The sequence below is a fragment of the Tenrec ecaudatus genome, chromosome 3 (assembly GCF_050624435.1).
Source record: "Tenrec ecaudatus isolate mTenEca1 chromosome 3, mTenEca1.hap1, whole genome shotgun sequence".
Lineage (NCBI taxonomy): Eukaryota > Metazoa > Chordata > Mammalia > Afrosoricida > Tenrecidae > Tenrec > Tenrec ecaudatus.
Genome location: NC_134532.1, coordinates 90,097,026 through 90,116,264, shown reverse-complemented (window position 1 = coordinate 90,116,264; position 19,239 = coordinate 90,097,026). Strand labels below are relative to the sequence as shown.

General features: G+C 38.6%; 1 protein-coding gene across 7 annotated transcripts in view; it reads left to right on the top strand.

The window, feature by feature from the left end:
- LARP1B (La ribonucleoprotein 1B) overlaps window positions 1–19,239 on the top strand; it is a 95,248-nt gene that overhangs the window by 21,027 nt on the left and 54,982 nt on the right. For all 7 annotated transcript variants that reach the window (XM_075543814.1, XM_075543811.1, XM_075543813.1 and 4 more), the window contains exons 6-9: window positions 7,542–7,685; window positions 7,913–8,078; window positions 14,115–14,259; window positions 18,641–18,815. In XM_075543814.1, the coding sequence (XP_075399929.1) occupies window positions 7,542–7,685; window positions 7,913–8,078; window positions 14,115–14,259; window positions 18,641–18,815 (630 nt within the window). The remainder of the gene's footprint in view (window positions 1–7,541; window positions 7,686–7,912; window positions 8,079–14,114; window positions 14,260–18,640; window positions 18,816–19,239) is intronic.

Here is a 19,239-nt window from a genome sequence, read left to right as displayed (position 1 = left end):
GTTACATTTTTAAGAGCAAAGAGTCTTTTTGCTTATTATTGTAACTTTAAAAATAAACCTTATTGTGATTGTGGGTTAAAGTTTACAGAGCAAATGGGTTTTCCGTTCAATTCATACACACTTTGGTTTTTGACCTTGACTGTAATCCCCACAATTTTGGTTGTGGTTGTTATTTTTTTTAATTTATTTTTGTTGAGAATGTTCATAACAGAAAATTCTAACTTGTATGTATACACAATTTGGTAACATTAATTACATTGTTTGAGATGCACACCCATTCTCACCCTCCTTTTCTGAATTGTTCCCTCAGCACTAACATCAATTCACTTGTGAATTTCATTTGATGCTCAGATTGTTCCAGATTTGGCTACTAAGTATTGCTTTTGGGTAGTTTCTGAATCTTTTTGTATACTTAAAAACAAGCAAATGAAAATCCTTTAATAATGAACTTGTTCATATATTAAAGTGCATTAACATTACTCTTTTTTTTTTAAAACAATTTATTAGGGACTCATACAACTTTTTTTTTTTCCACCTGGGGAATTTTTTTTTTCATTTTTAAAAATCATTTTATTGGGGCTCATACAACTCTTATCACAGTCCATACATATACATACATCAATTGTATAAAGCACATCCATACATTCCCTGCCCCAATCATTCTCAAAGCATTTGCTCTCCATTTAAGCCCTTTGCATCAGGTCCTCTTTCCCCCCCCCCCCCCCTCCCCGCTCCCCCTTCCCAATGTGCCCTTGGTAATTTATACATCGTTATTTTGTCATATCTTGCCCTATCCGGAGTCTTCCTCCCGCCCCCTTCTCTGCCTTCCCTCTCCCAGGGAAAAGGTCACATGTGGATCCTTGTAATCAGTTCCCCCTTTCCAACCCACTTGCCCTCCACTCTCCCAGCATCGCCCCTCACACCCTTGGTCCTGAAGGTATCATCCACCCTGGATTCCCTGTGCCTCCAGCCCTCATATGCACCAGTGTACAGCCTCTGTCCTATCCAGCCCTGCAAGGTAGATTTCGGATCATGGTAGTTGGGGGGAGGAAGCATCCAGGATCTGGGGGAAAGCTGTGTTCTTCATCGGTACTACCTCGCACCCTAATTGACCCATCTCCTCTACTCTTTACTTTCATCCACTGCTTTTTGTCACCATAGGTTAGAATTTCACTCAATGGAACTATGCAACAGATAGAGTTTATGTTTTTCCTGAGCATATTTTTCATACCAATTCATATTGTTGCATGTATCAGTAGTTTCTTTTATTGCCAGATAAGTGTCCTGCAGAATATTCTCTATTTTTCTTTTATAATATTTTGTGCCATCAAGTAGATTTCCATTCCAGAATGATCCTATAGGACAGTTGATCTTCTCAATAGGGTTTCTAAGGCTGTATTTAAAAAAGCAGATTACCATATCTGTCTCTTGAGGAGCAGTTGGTAGATTTGAACCCCTGATGCTCCATTACCAGTTGTGCCACCCAACTCCTGCTTGAATCAGTGTGCGTGCCCCTTGTCCATTCCAGCTATTGGTGGAAATTGGGCAGTTTGCTATGCAGTGATGCTGGAAGTTGTGCCACTAGTATTTCAAAAACCAGAAGGCAGGATCACCCACAGTGGACAGGTTTCAGTAAATGCTTCCAGACTACAGAAGATCAAAGAGATCATCGACTTGTGGAAAATTAATTAGCCACTGAAAATTGTTCACTCATTTAGTTATTTTAAAACAGTTTTTTTGGCACATACAATTTAATAGTTTTGATCTTAAAAATCAATAGTTGAGTCATATAAATAATTTTACAGTCTACCCACTGAAAATCTTATAGTAGCAGAACGTTGCCTGATAATAGTGCCACCAGAAGAGTTCCTCAGGTCGAAGGCATGTAAACTAAGGATGGGGAATAGCTGCCTCCTTGAATTTACTTTAATGATGTGGGTGGAGTAGAGTTTTCAGGACCTTCATTTACTGATGGGAAATGACTCATTTCAAGATCTATCCTGAAGAATGGCACTGGCAGTGATAGGATAATATATGCATACCAACAAGGAAGACCTGCTAACATGATTATTCAAATTTATGTACCAACAATACCAAAAAGCTGGTTCACTAACCCAGCTTTGAGCTGAGATTTAACGAAGGAGTGGCTTGTCCTTTGGGGTCTTTGTTAGCAACACTGAAAGAGCCTTGTAACATGTCCTGATGAACAATTTATCCTGAACATTTTTCATTTGCAGTGTAACCTGTTTAACTTCCTTAAAAAAACTTAATCATGATTAAATATTGTCTGTGAGTTCTGTGTAGCAACTATAAACCATTGCAATGATATAAAAACAGAATGCTGTTTAAGTGACAGAACACAATGTTTTTTTATTCTTTTTTTCCTTTTTAATTGTTAGGGGCTCATGCAACTCTTATCACAATCCATACATACATAAATTGTGTAAAGTACACTGTACATTCATTGCCTTAATCATTCTCAAAACATTTGCTCTCTACCTAAGCCCCTGCCATCAGTTCCTTATTTTTCCTCTCCCTCCCTGCTCCCCCTTCCTTCATGAACCCTTGATAATTTATAAATTGTTATTTTGTCATATCTTGCCATGTCCAACATGTCCCTTCACCCACTTTTCTGTTGTCCGTTCCCCAGGGAGGAGGTCACATGTAGATCCTTGTAATAGGTTCTCCCTTTCCAACTCACCCTTGCTCCACCCTCCCATTATTGCTACTCACACCATTGCTCCTAAAAGGATCATCCACCCTGGATTCCCTGTGTTTCCAGTTCCTATCTGTACCAGTGTACATCCTCTGGTTTAGCCATATTTGTAAGGTAGAATTTGGATCATGATAGTTGGGGAGGAAGAAGCATTTAGGAACTAGGGGAAAGTTGTAAGTTTCATTGTTGCTATGTCATACCCTGACTGGCTTGTCTCCTCTCCAAGACCCTTCTGAAAGGGGATGTCCAGAGGCCTACAAATGGGCTTTGGGTCTCTACTCCGCACTCCCCCTCTTCCCCCAATCAGAATGATGATTTTTTGTTATGATGATGCCTGATAACGTGATTCCCTTCTACACCTCGTGATCATGCAGGCTGGTGTGCTTCTTCCATGTGGGCTTTGTTACTTCTGAGCTAGATGGTTGCTTGTTTACCTTCAAGCTTTTAAGACCCCAGACGTTATACCTTTTGATAGCCGGGCACCATCAGCTTTCTTTGCCACATTTACTTAAGTACAGGCTTTGTCTTCAGTGGTTGTGTCAGGAAGGTGGGCATCATAGAATGCTAATTTAATAGAACAAAGTATTCTTGCATTAAGGGAGTACTTGAGTGGAGATTTAATGTCCTTGTGCTATCTTAATACTAAACCTATAATTATATGCATATAGATCTATTTTCTCATATATAAATATACTTACATATGTACATGCCTTTACTTAGACTTCTATAAATGCCCTTTAGAACTCAATGTTTTCACATTAGTGACAGAAGACCTGAGAGTTGTGGGATGGCATCAAGACCATGATACATATAATAACCAAAGATCATTAAAAAGAAATGTAGGTGAGAAATGGATATTTGCTCTTAGAAGATGGTGAAGTGAAAGCTGAACAGAAGATCCCAGAGGGCAGCTTGAGAAGTCAAAGCATTATAATGAAATGTGCAAAGATCTGGAATTAGAAACTGAAAAGGGAAGAACACACCAAGCAACTCTCAAGTTGAAAGGACAGAAGACAAAATTTAAGGCTCAAGTTGCAATATTTAAGGATTTCATGGAATATATATATATTACATTACAAAATATTGAAAGGTGCAGGGAGCATTAAAAGAAGATGGAAGGGAGTACACAGTGTCATAAAATAAGGTGGTTAAGAGGTAGCATGTCATAAAGAACTGATGATATTAATGAAATCCAAAATGCACTGGAGTGATGGGTGAAAAAGGCTTCAGGTATTTGCAAAGTAACTTGAAATGTTTCAACAAACTGATACATAATGGGGGAGGTGTTCAGTACTTTATGTCAAGAAATTTAGAAGGCGGCCATTGGCCAACCAACTGGAAGAGGTCCATAGTTGTGGCCATGCAAAAGAAGAGTTATCCAAAATACTGAAATTGTCAAATTATTACATGAAAGAAAATTTTGCTGAAGATGTTTCAAAATCATTTACAAGAAGTACATCAACATGGTGCTGCCAGAAATTCAAGTTGGATTCAAAAGAGAATGTGGAATAAAGGATATTGCTGATGTGTCAGTTACATCTCTGAAGGAAGGGAATAGCAAAAAGATGGCAACACGTGTTTCATTGACTATGCAAAGGGATTTGACTGGATCATAACAAGTTATGACTGGCATTGAGAAGAATGGGAATTCCAGAACAACACTTCAGTGTGCTTTCCTGAAATCTACATGGACTAAGAGGCTTGTGTTGTGTCTTAGTGAGAAATGACTCCTTGGTTTTTATACTGTTACAGGTTTTGTCTCCTAGTTTGTGTTATCTTGAATGATTTTACACACATGTAAATCATTCCATTGGGGGCTCTTACAGCTTTTATAGCAATCCTTACATCAGTTGTATCAAGCACATTTGTCCATATGTTGCTATCATCATTTTCAAAACATTTTCTACTTGAACCCTCAGTCTTAGTTCCTCTTTTTTCCTTTCCTCTCCCACCTCGTGACCCCTTGATAAATTTATAAATTATTATTTTCATATCTTACACCGTCCGCCTTCTCCCTGCACCCATATTTCTGTTTGTCCTCTTTGGGAGTTGTATGTTGATCATTGCAATTGGTTCCTTTTTCCCTCTTCTCCCCCACCTTCCTCCTAACCTCATGGTATCTCTACACCCATTATTATTCCTGACAAGTTTTATATATCCTGGATTCTGTGTGTTGAGGGCTCTTAACTGTAACAGTGTACATGCTCTTGTCAGCTAGATTTGTAAGGTAGAACTCAGGTCATGATGGTGGTGAGGTGGACAGGTAACTAAAGAACTAGAGGAATGTTGTGCGCTTCGTTGGTGCTATAATGCACCCTTGCTAGTTGATTCTTCTGTGAAGGGATGTCCAATTGTCTACAGATGGGTTTTAGGTCTCCAACCCCCCTTTTCCTCATCGATATGATTGTCTTGGGTTTTCTGATACATGATGGCAGCAATACCTTGTGATCACACAGTCTAGTGTGTTCTGTCATGTGGGCTTTGTTGCTTCCCTGATAGATGGTTGCTTGTTTAACTTCTAAGACCCCAGATGCTATATCTTATAATAGTCGGGCACCATCACCTTTCTTCACCACATTTGCTTATGCACTCATTTTGTCTTCAGTGATCTTATGTGGAAGGTGAACATCACAGAGAATGCCAGGTTATTGGAATAAAGGGTTCTTGCGTTGAGGGAGGACTTGAGTAAAGGCCTGATGTCTGCTACCTTGGTCCTTAACATATAAATATGTGTATGTAGACCTATATCCCTATCATTATAATATATATTAATATATTTACATATATAAATGCCTATATTTATACCTCTATATTGTTTTTCACCTCTGAGTTCTTTCCTTTGCTTCCTTTTACTTCTGTCCCACTATCATAGTCGATGTTCATTTGGATCTCAGTAAATCCTTTCAGTGACCTTGCACTTGATCAACCCCAACCAGGTGTTCTACACCCACCTTGTTCCCTTGTCCCTGGGTTTGTTGGCTCCCTATTCCCTTTGCCCCACCTCCCTCTTTTTCCTGCCCTCCCCCTCCCCATGGGTTCCATAGTTTTTTCCTCAGTATTATCTTGCCTGTTTATTTAGTTATGAAAAAAGACAAGGGCCTATATATAGTTCCAGGTCTGTCTGCTGACCCTTATGTATGTTTTTTGGTCGAGTCTGTTGAGGTGCCAAGCCCTGCCCTGCGAGTTGCTTTGCTCCCTTGCTGCTCTGTTGTGATCCCTTTGTGTTTCTTGCCCTGCTGTGGGGGTGTCAGACCGGGCACAGTTCCTGTACTGTGTCTTCAGTGCTGTCTCTTGCAGCATTGTGGGTCAGTGAGGGAACACGTGGGGCCGGCCCTGTTGCTTCTCTGAGTAGGATTGTCCTCCTTGGGGCTTGGGTGTACTAGGATGGGTGCGCGCTCTCGCTCTCTCGCGCTCACTCTCGCTCTCGCTGCTGCTCCCTTTTCTCCCTCCTTTCCTTCCTCCTCTCCTAGTTTGCTCCCATGTGTTCTGGGCAGACTGGCCCCACTCCTGGGCCGTATCTTCCATTCTGTTCTCTGTAGTGCATTCATCTGGGGCTGGGGTCAGCATAGCTGGGATTGGGGCTGTCCTTGCAAACCTCTGTTAGTTCTCTGCTTCATGCCTATGTTGCCCTCAAAGCTTGGCATACCAGGCATACCAGGTTGAGGTCCCTTTCCTGTGGAGATATAAGATGTGCTTCATGTGTTTATCACTGCTTTTTAGAGATGCGTAGCACTTCATTGCATGTATTTACCAGAGTTTTTAAATTCATTTTTCCTCTTGATGGAAATTTAGGTTGTTTCCAACTCTTTTCCATTGTGAACTTCACCATGATGAACACTGGAGTGCTGATGTCTGGCCCTGGTCTGTTTCCTAACTCTTCTGGGTATATGCTCAGTAGGGGGATTGCTGGGTCATGGTAGCGCGATTTCCATTTGTTTTGGGTTTCACCAAATCAATTATCGTAATGGCTGCATATACCTACAGGTTCACCATCAGTGGATGAGAGTTCCTATCACACCACATCCCCTTCAACACTTGTTGCTTTCTGATTTCTTTCATTTGGACTATCTTTGAGGATGTTAAGTGGTATCTCATAGATATTTTAATTTGCATTTCGCTATGACTAATGATCAGGAACATTTTTTCATGTTTATTGGCCATTTGGATTTCTGCCCTTGTGAAACTTTGGTTCAGGTCCTTTCCCTCCCTCCCTCCTTAATGGGCTATTTTTCTTTTTTTTTCTTATTCTAGGCTTGCAGAGTATTATAGATTTTGGTAATAAGGCCCTGTCTGATGTGTCATCGCTAAAGATATTTGGCTCTCATTACTTTCTTGGCGAATTCTTTTGTTGTACACAGGTGTTTTATCTTCAGTATATCCTACTTGTCAATTTATGCTTCCTCTGAAAATAATTTCTTAAAATGGACTTCTCATTGAAACATCCATTCCAAAAAAAAAAAAAGAAACATCCATTCCTTAAATATTCTGTAAAAATATCTATACATGTTATATAGTGAAAACTAGTTTTTGGATTTATATCTTGAATTTTCAAAAGAATACTTGCTGACAGGTAAGTTTTTTGTTTTAGTATGTTATTTTACTTGTTAGGCTATCTCTGTGTCAAGAATCTGTGGCCTCTCTTATGCCACAGATCTTTTGACCAATTCCCATGTCTATTAAGATTATATTTATATCTTAAGAATGTCTTTTTGTTATCAATTAGTTTCAAATGGAAAAGGAGGTGGTTACCATATTTTCATAAGGATAATCGTGTCATGTATAATTACAAATTAGAATGTATAAAATATTTTTCATTTTTTAAAAGGTTGGAGGCGAGATAGAGAGAAGAGAGATGATCAAGATGAAGTTTCCAGTGTGAGAAGTGAGGGTGGTAATATCCGAGGTTCCTTTAGAGGAAGAGGACGTGGAAGAGGACGTGGAAGAGGACGAGGCAGAGGAAATCCTCGCTGTATGTCGTGATTTTTGGTTTTGTTAGATAATTTTGACTGATTTTTTGTTTGATGTTACCCCTTAAAGTATGTCACTAAACATTTTACTTTATCTGTAGTAACTGTTTATTCCTTTTTTTTATTCCCCCACTGGCCGTCCCCCCATTTAATGCCAAATGTAATGTGCTGTTTTCTGTTTATTCCTTATTGTTTAATCTGTGACCACCTTTTCTCTTCCCACATCAAGTGAATTTTGATTATTCATATGGTTATCGAGAACATGGTGAAAGGACAGAGCAGCCATTTCAAACAGAACTTAACACCAGTATGATGTATTACTATGATGATGGTACAGGCGTGCAGGTGTATCCTGTGGAAGAAGCATTGCTTAAAGAGTACATTAAACGCCAAATGTAAGTTGATAACAGATATAAGCAGATGAGATTCTGGAAAGTTTTGCAATATCGAGCTTTATGTCATTGATAGGAAAACTGTATTATACAATTTCTAAGCTATTTAATAGTGAAATTTAAGAGAATGCTTATGGTATTTTTTACTGTACTGTTTTATTTTTTTGTAGTATTTTTCCTCTAGGAAATATCCTAGTAATAGTATTTACGTAAGTTCTTGAAGGGTATTTCTCTGCTTGAAGGACGTTTGTTAAAATGTCAGGACAATGCTACAGATGTTTTCCCAGTCTATTGGCTGGGACATAATATGAAGAAGAGTCAATATAAGACTTCAGTATATATGAGGGGGCTCCCAAAGTTCATTTAGAAATTCCATTATTTACTAGCTCTTATGAATTAGATGAAGGCTTACAGAGAATATCATCAGTTTTACATTAAACAACTAAGGCATTTTGTTTCAACTCATGGATTTCAGTCTCCTCAGTGTAACATCGCTTAACCCATTTCCTGCTTATTCTGTTTCCATTCTCCCCTTTTTACAAACCCTCTGGCTTTGGGTAACGGCTGCCTCTATGGGATGATGATTTCAGTTCCACACCTGAAGGGGTCTTACTAGTCCAACCAGCAAAGCTGATTTCAGATTTTGAATTCTGTTCCACATTGTCTTTCACTTCAGGTGTCTACAGATGCACAGGTAGTACACCTGATGTTCATCCAAGAGGTGTGGGGTGGGTGGTCTTCAGCTTCTGGGTGGCTGAGGGTGTGGTTTGGCCACGGTTCTGTTCACCAGGAGGAGGGTATGGAAAGCAGTGGAGGAGCGCCCCCTACCTCATAGTCATGTATCATTTTGCTGCCTGGATGGAATGTTACATCCAAGGTGGTCTGATTCTCAGGCTAACTGACAATTTCCCCCTTCATTTCCTCTCCCACTACTTTTGTTCAGCTTCTTCTAGTTGATATTCAGTCTACTCTTCTTTTTCTTGAAGTATGGAGTTCTGGGATTATCATCAGTTTCGTTCATTAGGTCTCTCATATCTTTGTTGTAGAAGGTCTGTAGCACATGCTCCTACTTTGCCATTTTGTTGGAAGTGTCTCACTCCCATTATCTTTTCATTCTATTTTTCTATGCATATTTTGAACATCCCTTGTTTATTTGCACATGTTTCTATTAAAATTTTGCAAAGGAGCTCTGGTAGCATAGTGAGTTATGTTACTGAACTGACTACAAGTTTAGCAACTGGAATCCACTAGCTGCTATCTTAAAGATTTACATCCTTGCGCCGCTGTGTTGGATAGGTACTTAATTTTGCATGCAGAGTTCAGTGCCCAGGGACCCATGTGAAGGCCTTGGGCACACTTTATGTGTACAACGTGGTAGGCTGCTGTCTGCCCTCCCCCAAGTACCGGGTACCGCCTCTTTACCGAATGCATATCTTCTCCCCAGCCACTTTGTTCCAAAGTCTCGCCTTTAGGACTGTTACAGCTGAAGAAGCCGGAGGCTTTTGGAGAGGTTGTGTACTGTGGGCAGGTGTTTTGAGAAGCTTCCTCTGTAGGGGAAGAACTTTGGTATCTGGCTGTGCTACAACTCTCTCTGGCAGCAGGGCCTACAACCTCTGCCTCACGTACTTGGACTAGAACACCACAGGCGCCATCACTCAGTGTCATTGAGACATGGGCTTTCACAGTGCTTGCACCCACGCCCTGCATGAAGGTAGAAGAGATTGCCGCCGTCCCACCACTCCAAGATCAAGTTCCTGCTGCTGCTGCACTGGGTCTGCTGCATCAGCAGAAGCCAGGCTTCACCACCAACTGGCCCAACACCACTTTCTATGCACAGTCCTTCCCCCATCCCAGACATACCCAATAAATGTCCCGTGGAATGACAAAGAAACAGGATTTGTAACCTTGGAATCCACCAGTGCAATTCTACTCCACTCTGCCTATAGGTTACATTATGAGTCAGAACTGACTGTGACAGTGAAGGCTTTTTGATTTTTTTTTAAGATTAAACATAAATAACAAAAATACGGATAGACATATTTTCACTTCTTTCATTTTGTTTTTAGAAGTTGATTTTTGATGTTTATGGGTTTTTAAAAAAACCTTAAATTTTTAGATCATTTTATTGTGGGCTCTTATTGCTCTTATAATAATCCAAAAATCAGGTGTATCAAACATTTGTACATATGTTGACATCATTATTTTCTAAACATTCACTTTTTGTTTCAGCCTTTGGTGTCAGCTCCTCTTTTTCCCTCCCTACTCTCCCTTCCAACCCTTGTGACCCCTTGATAAATTATTATATTTTAAAATTATAATTATTATTTTCATATCTTAACACCAACTATGGTCTCCCTTCCCTCATGGTTCATTCCCCAGTTTGTCCCACTGGGTGTGTGTGTGGTGGGGTCTGTATTGATTATTTCTATCTGCTTCCCCTTTCTTCCTCTTCTCCCCAACTTCCCCCTACTCTCCTGGTATTGCCACTCCCATTCCTGTACCTGGATTCCATGTTTCATGAGCTCTTATCTGTACCTGTGCACATGCTCCAGTCTAGCCCATGGTGAAAGGCAGTACCGGAGGCATGATATTGGGGAGTGAGGAAGCCTCAGGGAACCAGAAGAACACTGGGTGTTTCATCTGTGCTATACAGTGCCCTGGCCGACTCATTACTTCCTTGTGAGCCTTCTGTGAGGGAATTGCCCCATTGTCTTTAGATGGGTTTTGGGTCTCTGCTCCAACACCTTTTACACCCCCCAACACGTTTTCAACAAACTGGGTTTTTGTTTGTTTGTTTTGGGTCTTCTGGTGCCTGTTACCCGGTACTGATGAAACTTCTTCCATGTGGGCTTTTTTGCTTCGCTGCTAGATGGCTACTTGTTTAACTTTTAAGACCCCAAACACTGTATCTTGATTGCTGGCCACCATTTGCTTTCTTTACCACATTTGCTTATTTACCCATTTTGTCTTCCGCAATTGTGCCAGGAGGGTGAGCATCACAGAATGCCAGTTTGTTAGAACAAAGTGTTCTTGTGTTGAGGGAGAGCTTGAGCTGAGGCCCAAAGTCCGTCTACAACCCCAATGTATTGCTATATAAATATATGTACCTATGCCAATACATGTGTTTTTACGAATTAATATATTTAGATGAGTGCACACTCGTTTGTACCTCTATCCATAGCTTTACTTTTTAATCTTTCCTTTGTTTTCTTTTACCTTCCTTCTTTCCCACCATCATGCTTGCTCTTCTTCTGCCTCTTAGCAATTCCTCTCAGCTAGATTGCTGTTGCTCCAACACCACCAGAATCTCTATGTCCTCCTGGTTGCAATTCGCTTTTGTTCCCTTGTCTAGAGCATTGTTTGCTCACAGCTCTCTTCCCTGCCTACTCCTCCACTTAAGTCAATCCGGATCCTCTGGTCCTGTTGCTTTCTCCTTAGGCTTGCTTCCAATGTCTATATAGGTAGACAAACCAACAATAATGTAGACAATACAAAAAGAAAACAAAAAACTGAATAAAAAGAGGGATAAAATAGAAAAATACATATGTGTAAAGAAAAAGAATTAACTAGCAAAAAACCCTGGAAATGTATAGATAATTCCAGGTCTGGCAGTGACCTTTGTGACTGTCTCCCTACTGGTCCTTCAGGAATTCCAGGACCTGCCCCTTCTAGCCTGTTAGCTATTTTTGGGGCTCCTCAGGGGCTTTGTAGTTTTGCTTTGCTTTCGTTGCTGATCTGTTCTGTTCCTTTCTTGGGTTCGCTCCACTGTGGGGGTTTAGACCTGATTATCGTTTGTCATTGTGTGCTCCAGTGAGGGCACATCATGCCTCAGCTGTTGTGGGCCCAACATTCCTCTAGGTGGCTTAGTAGCTCCATGCAGGGACATTGTACTTCAGGCTTTCTGTGCTGAGAGGGAGTTTTGAAAACTTAAAAAAAAAAAAATCATTGGGGGCTCATTTGTTGACTTTTAGGAGTGTTTTCCGGTTGTATCTGATGGGGTGCCGTGCCCTGACCGCAAAGTCTATTTTTGGCTTTCCCCAAAATTGCTTGTTCTCCTTGCTGCTTTGCTGAGCGCCCTTAATGTTTCACTCTGGTGTGGTGAGGTCAGATCGGGTACAATTCCCCCACTGTGCCTCCAGTGCTGTCCCTTGAAGCATTATGGGACAGTGAGGGAGGGACATTGTATCTCGTGGTGGGGCTGGCCCAAAGGCCCTCTCTACATTGGCTGCTCTGAGCAGGTTATCGTCCTTGGGGCTTGGTTATCCAGGTTAAAAGTCTTTTAATCCTTTTTTTAAAAATCTTTCTTCTTTTTTAAGACACATTAAAGAAGTGGGGGAACTACTTAATGTTTTAGATTTCTTTCTCGGTTCTCATGGTAGTTGCTTTATGTGTTCTGAAGTAGAAATTAAATCCAACACTTTATTATGTGCTAAGAGCACAAAAGGTGCAAATAAATGATTATAAAATGAGTTACTAACAAAGAGGCTTGTGCCACTTTGAATTTACTGTAGGTGCCCAGGAAGAACAGGCTGGTGAATCGCTTGTGGAAAGTCACAGTCAGAAAATCCTAGGGCATAGAGATCTTCCCTGATACACATGGGGTCGCATGGGTCATAGTTGACTTGACAGCAACTAGCTGGTTGGTTATTATGTGTCCTACTGCATGCCAGGCACTAAGATGGATTTTTAATTGTCTTTGTGTCCCCACTTTGAAGCTCAGAAGAAGAATGGTCTTGGCATCCAGGAGCCCACAAAACACATTTTCTTAGAGATAAATATATATATATATATATAAAGTGTTTTAAGGACAGTAAATGATTTACTAACATTACTAAAATGTCAACACTGTGTTGCTGGTGTTAAACTCGGTGGTTAAAATTATCTTGAAAAAGAACAGCTAAATGAAAATAAACATCAAATTATAAAGAAACAATAGGATATTTTAAGGTTTATGAGTGTATTCACTACCCTCTCCAATGGAAGTTGCTTCTAAACCAATATTTAATTGCTATATTTCTTGAGATAAACTTGACAGGCATATTTTACACCCACAAATAGCAACAGGTGTACTTATAACTTGTTCATCTTTAAAAACATTTGTTTTCTATGATATTGAAATGGTGTAGTAGTATTAAACTCTAGGCTTTATGGTAAACTATGTCATCCATTTCTAGCTTTTTTCATTTCTACATTCTTCTTAATTGAAAATGACCTTTAATAGCATTTTCTATTATTTTTTGTTAATATGGAGCTGTAATTTAAGCAGATGTTTTCTAAGGTTATTAAATATTCATATTTTCTTTGTTTATATCTTAGAATATAGTTAATCACATAATTTTCCAATTTGTGTTTTCTTTTTTGGGAAGGTGAATACTTTCTTAAACTGTCTAAGCTTTTGCTGTACTATGTTAGCTAGCCTGTATTCTGTTCACTTTTAATGTTTAATGTTTTACCCTTTAAGGAGAAGTGAGGTGAATTCGAGTCACTCAGATAGAAAAATTGTGTGTGCCTATGCACATATGCTCCTTATGAAGTATTTGCAACACATTGTGTTGATAGGGTTGAGAAATACAAAACAATGTCAACACTCGGTCATCATTGTTGTATTCTCAGTGATGAGAAAAAGTTGGATTCAATTTGTTGACATGTGTTGAGATTTGTTAGTGCCTGATGAAGCAAATAGAACTACATTTGTACAGTAATTTCTTTAATTGCCTATTAAGAAAATAATTAACCATTTTAAAGTAAAATTAGGTGACTATATGTTGACATAAAGCCTAATCTAAAGTTATGGTCAGTGTTTTGGGGAGATAATTAGTATATTTTACTTTTTGTGCATGTATAAAAGTAAAGTTATTACTTTTAAAAGGTTATTTTTGCTCTTGTATGTACATTGTCTGCATATTCCTTGTAAACTTTATAATGTTATTGACTAAATTAAGACATTTTAATACCAGTTGGTGGTGGTATAAGCCATCAGTAGTTATCTTCTAAGTGAATAGATGGACGAAACCTATTTCTTTTCTTGCTCCTCTCTAGTGAGTATTACTTCAGTATAGAAAATTTGGAGCGGGACTTCTTCCTTCGAAGAAAGATGGATGAAGAAGGCTTCTTACCCATTTCCTTGATTGCTGGTTTCCACCGAGTTCAGGCTCTCACTACAAACCTTAATCTCATTTTAGAGGTAATTTTTCAGTCTAAATCATCTTGGTGGTGGTTCTTTGGTTTTGGTCCGTTGGTTTTCTTCAGGTTCCTGTGGAAGAGCATATTTCTCATTCATGAAACTTGGTTTTTCTAGTGCTATAAGAAGACTAACTTAAAGCTGTGGTCTTACTGTTTTTGGCAAATGTATTCTTCTAAAATTTTTGCTTTTTTTTCCTTCCTGTTTCTCACTATTTTACTAACAAGCAAATAATCACAAAAGGAAGGGAAGAAACTTTTCTTACATAAGAAGGGAGGAGGTGATAATGAAAATCTTGAAGAAATGAGTTCTTTTATTAAAAGGGAACTTTTGAAATTAATACCAGAATAAACTTTAGTGTCCAATTTGGTAGTACTTCTACTTTTCCTTGTCCCCTTTGTGTGGTGGGGTGGTGGGGGTTGGGAGGGTCAGGGAGGAGAGGAGGCTTAGTTATAAAAATGAAGATGTGAAGATAGGGACAAACAAGTCATTAAATGAGAAGCTATGTTTGTTGCTAAATAAATATATTATGTCATGAACAATATCCACTATGGGCAAACATTACAGAACTATTTATTTAGATTTTTGTAATAGACACTACTACTTATGCCCTTGTTGGCCAATTCTCCTCACTTCTCATCTCAGCATCTTGACAACTTCTAATTTCATTTCAGCCCCTAAAATTTGCCTCTTACCATACCATATAAATATAACATTCTTTTATGTTGTTTTATGTATTGTGGTCTTATTCCATTATGTGATGTACCCACAATTTTTCCAGTAGATTGTGTCCAACTTTACTTTAAGATTATGAGTAAAGTTAGTAAGGTCTTTTTGTGGGCATATGTTGTTGTTTCTGCTGGATAGCCAGCTAGGAGTATGATTACAGGATTATATATGGTAACCATGTTTAATTTTAGGAGAAACTGCTAGTTTGTTCAAGGAGCCCTTGGGCATTGTTGGGAAAGCTTTGGATTGCTACTGCAAGGTTGTCAATTCAAACTCGCCAGCTGTTGCAAGGAAGAAAGGAGAGGATATTTCTGCTCCTTTGGAGATTTACAGTCTCAGAAACCTTACCATAGGGCTATTGAGTTCAAATCCACTTGATGAATGTGGGTTTGATTTGGTTTGGGGTAATCTATTGTCCAAAGTGTTGTTAACTGTTTTCATTTCAAATTGCATGTACAGTATGAGAATTCCAGCTGCTTCACACCTTCACCAGTGTTTGATAGTGTGTGTTTTTGAGTAGCTATGTAGTGGATCTTAGGGCAGTTTTTATTTGTGCTACCTCAATGACTAATATCTGGGAAAAGATGAGGCTTTCTACTCCTGTAAAGAGAAACAATTTCAAATCCACAGTGCAGGTCCACCTTGTCCTGTAGGATTGCTATGGGTTGGAATTGACTCTGGCAAGGTGCTTTTATAAAATCCTTGCCTGATGAGACTGTGGTTTGCTGGCATCCAAACCCATCCAGCTCTCCAGGGGAGTAAGATGGGGCTGATAGATAGGGCTGTTCCATTAGCTATCATTTAGGCTCAGAGACCCTGAAGGGAACAGCTCTACTGTCTTACTCAGTTGCTCTGAATATTAATTGACTTAACAGGAGTGGGTGAATGGTTTGTGTTGCTATTTGTATGCCTTATTTTCCATTTTATGATCATTGAAATAGAAAATAATCTTTTGTATTTTACAGTTACTTTCTCCCATTCTTTAGTTGGTTTTTAAATTTCCTTAATAGGCTTCTTGTATGAAGAACCAAAATATATGTGTGTGTCACTTGAAGAAAATTTGGTTCCTTGAATTTTATCCTTTGAGCAATAGGGGTTTTCATTAATACCTTTTCTCTCTGAGGATGCAGTTATTGTTGTTAGGTGCTATTGAGCTGGTTCTGACTCATAGTGACCCTAGTACAGCACAAGGAAACATTGCACAAGGAAACATTGCACAAGGAAACATTGCCTGGCCCAGAACTATCCTTACAGTTCTTATGTTTGAGTCACACTGTTTCAGTCCATGTTGTTGAAGGTCTTCCTCTTTGTTGTTGACTCTCTACTAAACCAACCATGATGATCTTTCCTAGGAACTGGTCTCTGCTGATAGCATGTCTGTCCAGAGTACATGAGACTATATCTCACCATTCTTGCTTCTAAGGAATATTCTGATTTTACTTCCAGTGCCACTTCTTAATAAATACCCTGTTTTCACTAAATCAATACCAAGATTTTGAGGCTGGACCCAACTCTTAACCAACAACCAAGCCACTCTGATTTAACCCAGATTAATAAAGGAAAAGAAGTAAAACTAAACTAGTGATCATGATGTGGTTGTTAGATGCTGTTGAGTAAATTTAACAGAATAAAAAAATACTGCCAGGTCTTATGCCAGTCTTGCAATTGTTATATTTGAGTCCATGGTTGAGTCAGTTGTGGCCATCTATCTCATTGAGGACGGTCACTTGTTTCACTGACTTTCTATTATGACTATTTGTGTTGAGATTTACTCATGATATATGAGGCAACAGTTTCTCCCTCTTTGACTTTGTAACATTCCAGTTTGTGGAGATGCTGCAATTATCTTTTCTCCTATTGATGGTTGCTGGAAACATTATATCTTGTGGTGGTGATGGTGTTTTTATATGACCCCAGGATGTTTCTTGGGTTGCATGTAGAATAGGAACCCTCACACCCTACTTCACATTCTATTTCTTTGACATGTTTGAAAGTTTCTTAAAAGAATAACCCATAATTTGGATTTATCTTCTACCCTGTGGCCCCTCAAGTTTAGATTAAAACGTTGCAATAATAATACATGATGTGTAATTCCCAAGCATTTTAGTGAGAGGTCAAATTTCTCCTATTGCTAATCCTAAATTTGTTTACTTAATGTGGGAATCTTCCAGATTCTTTAGTTTTGAAAGGACCTTTCCCTTTCAAAGTTAATATTGTAGAAAGTTTTGTGATTCATATTCTGTCCTTAAACAGCCTTTGATAATGGTGTTAGCAGGGCTGGACGACACTTACCTAACTCAGTAATTGAATAAGTGTTTGCAAAATTGGGATATTTTCTTTCTGGCAGTTAGCTGAGTGCATAGACCTCTGTACCCAGGGCTCCTTGTTTTCTTTCTGATTCATTCAGTTCTTCTGTATTAGCTTATTAGCTATGGTTTTCTCCTTCCCCATTTCTTCTCTTTTCCTTTTAAATTCAGGATGCTAGAATCCTTAACAATCATTGTAGTGGGTACGCACATGGTAGGTGGAACCTCTTCTAGCCAGTGCCTGCATTTTTATTTGTTTCTCTTCTCAGTCACAAGGAGTTCAGTTCATCCTGCTTTAGACCTGAAATTTATCCTTTCTGTAACGAACGATCTTTTTAATGGGGAAATGGTAGACACCAAGATCTGGATACTGAATTTATTTTTAGTTACTGGAGACTTTCATTGGATAAAAATAGAAAATATATGTTAGGAAAAAATTACAGATAGCAGTTCACACCCTGGAGCACAGTGTTCTTCCATTTTATATTTCATCTTTCAGGGCTGAGAAAGAAATCCTGATTCCCATACAAGGAGTTCTTTTTAAAAATATATTCTAATATAACATGAGAGTCAAGGACTATACTAATGTGACATTACTAACATAATGCTCTTAGCATGTCCTTGTATTAAAAATTATCAATTATTTTTGAATGGCACTATAACTTAATAAAAGTGTTTGTGATGGACAGCTTGTGCATTGAGTCCTGATGTTAGGTCTTTAATCTTTGTCAAGTTAGTTGTTTTTTTTTTTTAATTTTAACAATTTATTGGGGCTCATACAATTCTTTTCACAGTTCATATATATACATACATCAATTGTATAAAGCACATCTGTACAGTCTTTGCCCTAATCATTTTTTTCTCTTTTCTTCTTTTATATTTTATTAGGGACTCGTTAGTTTTTTTTTTTACCGTAAATTTTCTCATGCATGCTTTAGAGGTAATATCTAACAAATATTTAGGGGATTGTTTATGTATTCTTGTTTAATAAGTAGTAGTAGTAGTAACAACAAAAAATGCCTACATTTCATTTAGTGCTATTGAGAATAAAACTAGTTCACTTTTGCTGATATAATAATGCTCAAATTACAATTGTAACTATGAAAACCTAATTACCTGTCTCAATATTCAAGGGTTAAAGGTACTTTATCAGGGAAAATGATTTATAATTTTGTACTGTACCCTTCTTATGTCTTAATAGATTGCTTTTATGGCTTGGAAGCAGTAACTGCAGTACAGTCTTTTCCAATTCTCAGATAAATATTTTTAAAGGTTATTTAAGCTTATTAGACGTATAAGACTATAGTAATGGTGGATTTTAAGTTTAATAGCTTAAACCTGTTTGCCAGGCATTGAAAGATAGCACAGAAGTGGAAATTGTGGACCAGAAAATGAGAAAAAAGATAGAACCAGAAAAGTGGCCAATTCCTGGTCCTCCTCCACGGAGTGTGCCACAGACTGACTTCTCCCAACTGATCAACTGCCCGGAGTTTGTGCCAGGCCAGGCCTTTGGCTCACATACAGGTAACAGCCTTTCTTTCTTTTAGAACAGACAGTGTAACAGTTGGCAAAGCTACTTGGTCCAATTTAACTTTTTTTTTTTTAGTTTACTTTGATTCAGTAGGATGAGAAAGGATAGCTAACTGACGTGATGCTATAATTTCTATTCATATTGCATCTCACACAGAGCTATAAGTAAAATGGGGATCTATAGATCTGTTATGCCAACTTTTACCTTGTCAGACCAGATGTGTATGCATAAAGGAGAAATAAAACAACCTAAGGACTGGGTTAGAATTGCTTAAATTTTGTTGCCAGTATATTTGAAAAGACAGAAACACTTCTGTTTTGATGCAGAATTGAGAGTCTCTTATAAGGTAATTATGGGTTCAATAAAATGGCTGTTTAGAATTTACAAAAGCTGTTTTAATGTTACTTCCCCCTACTC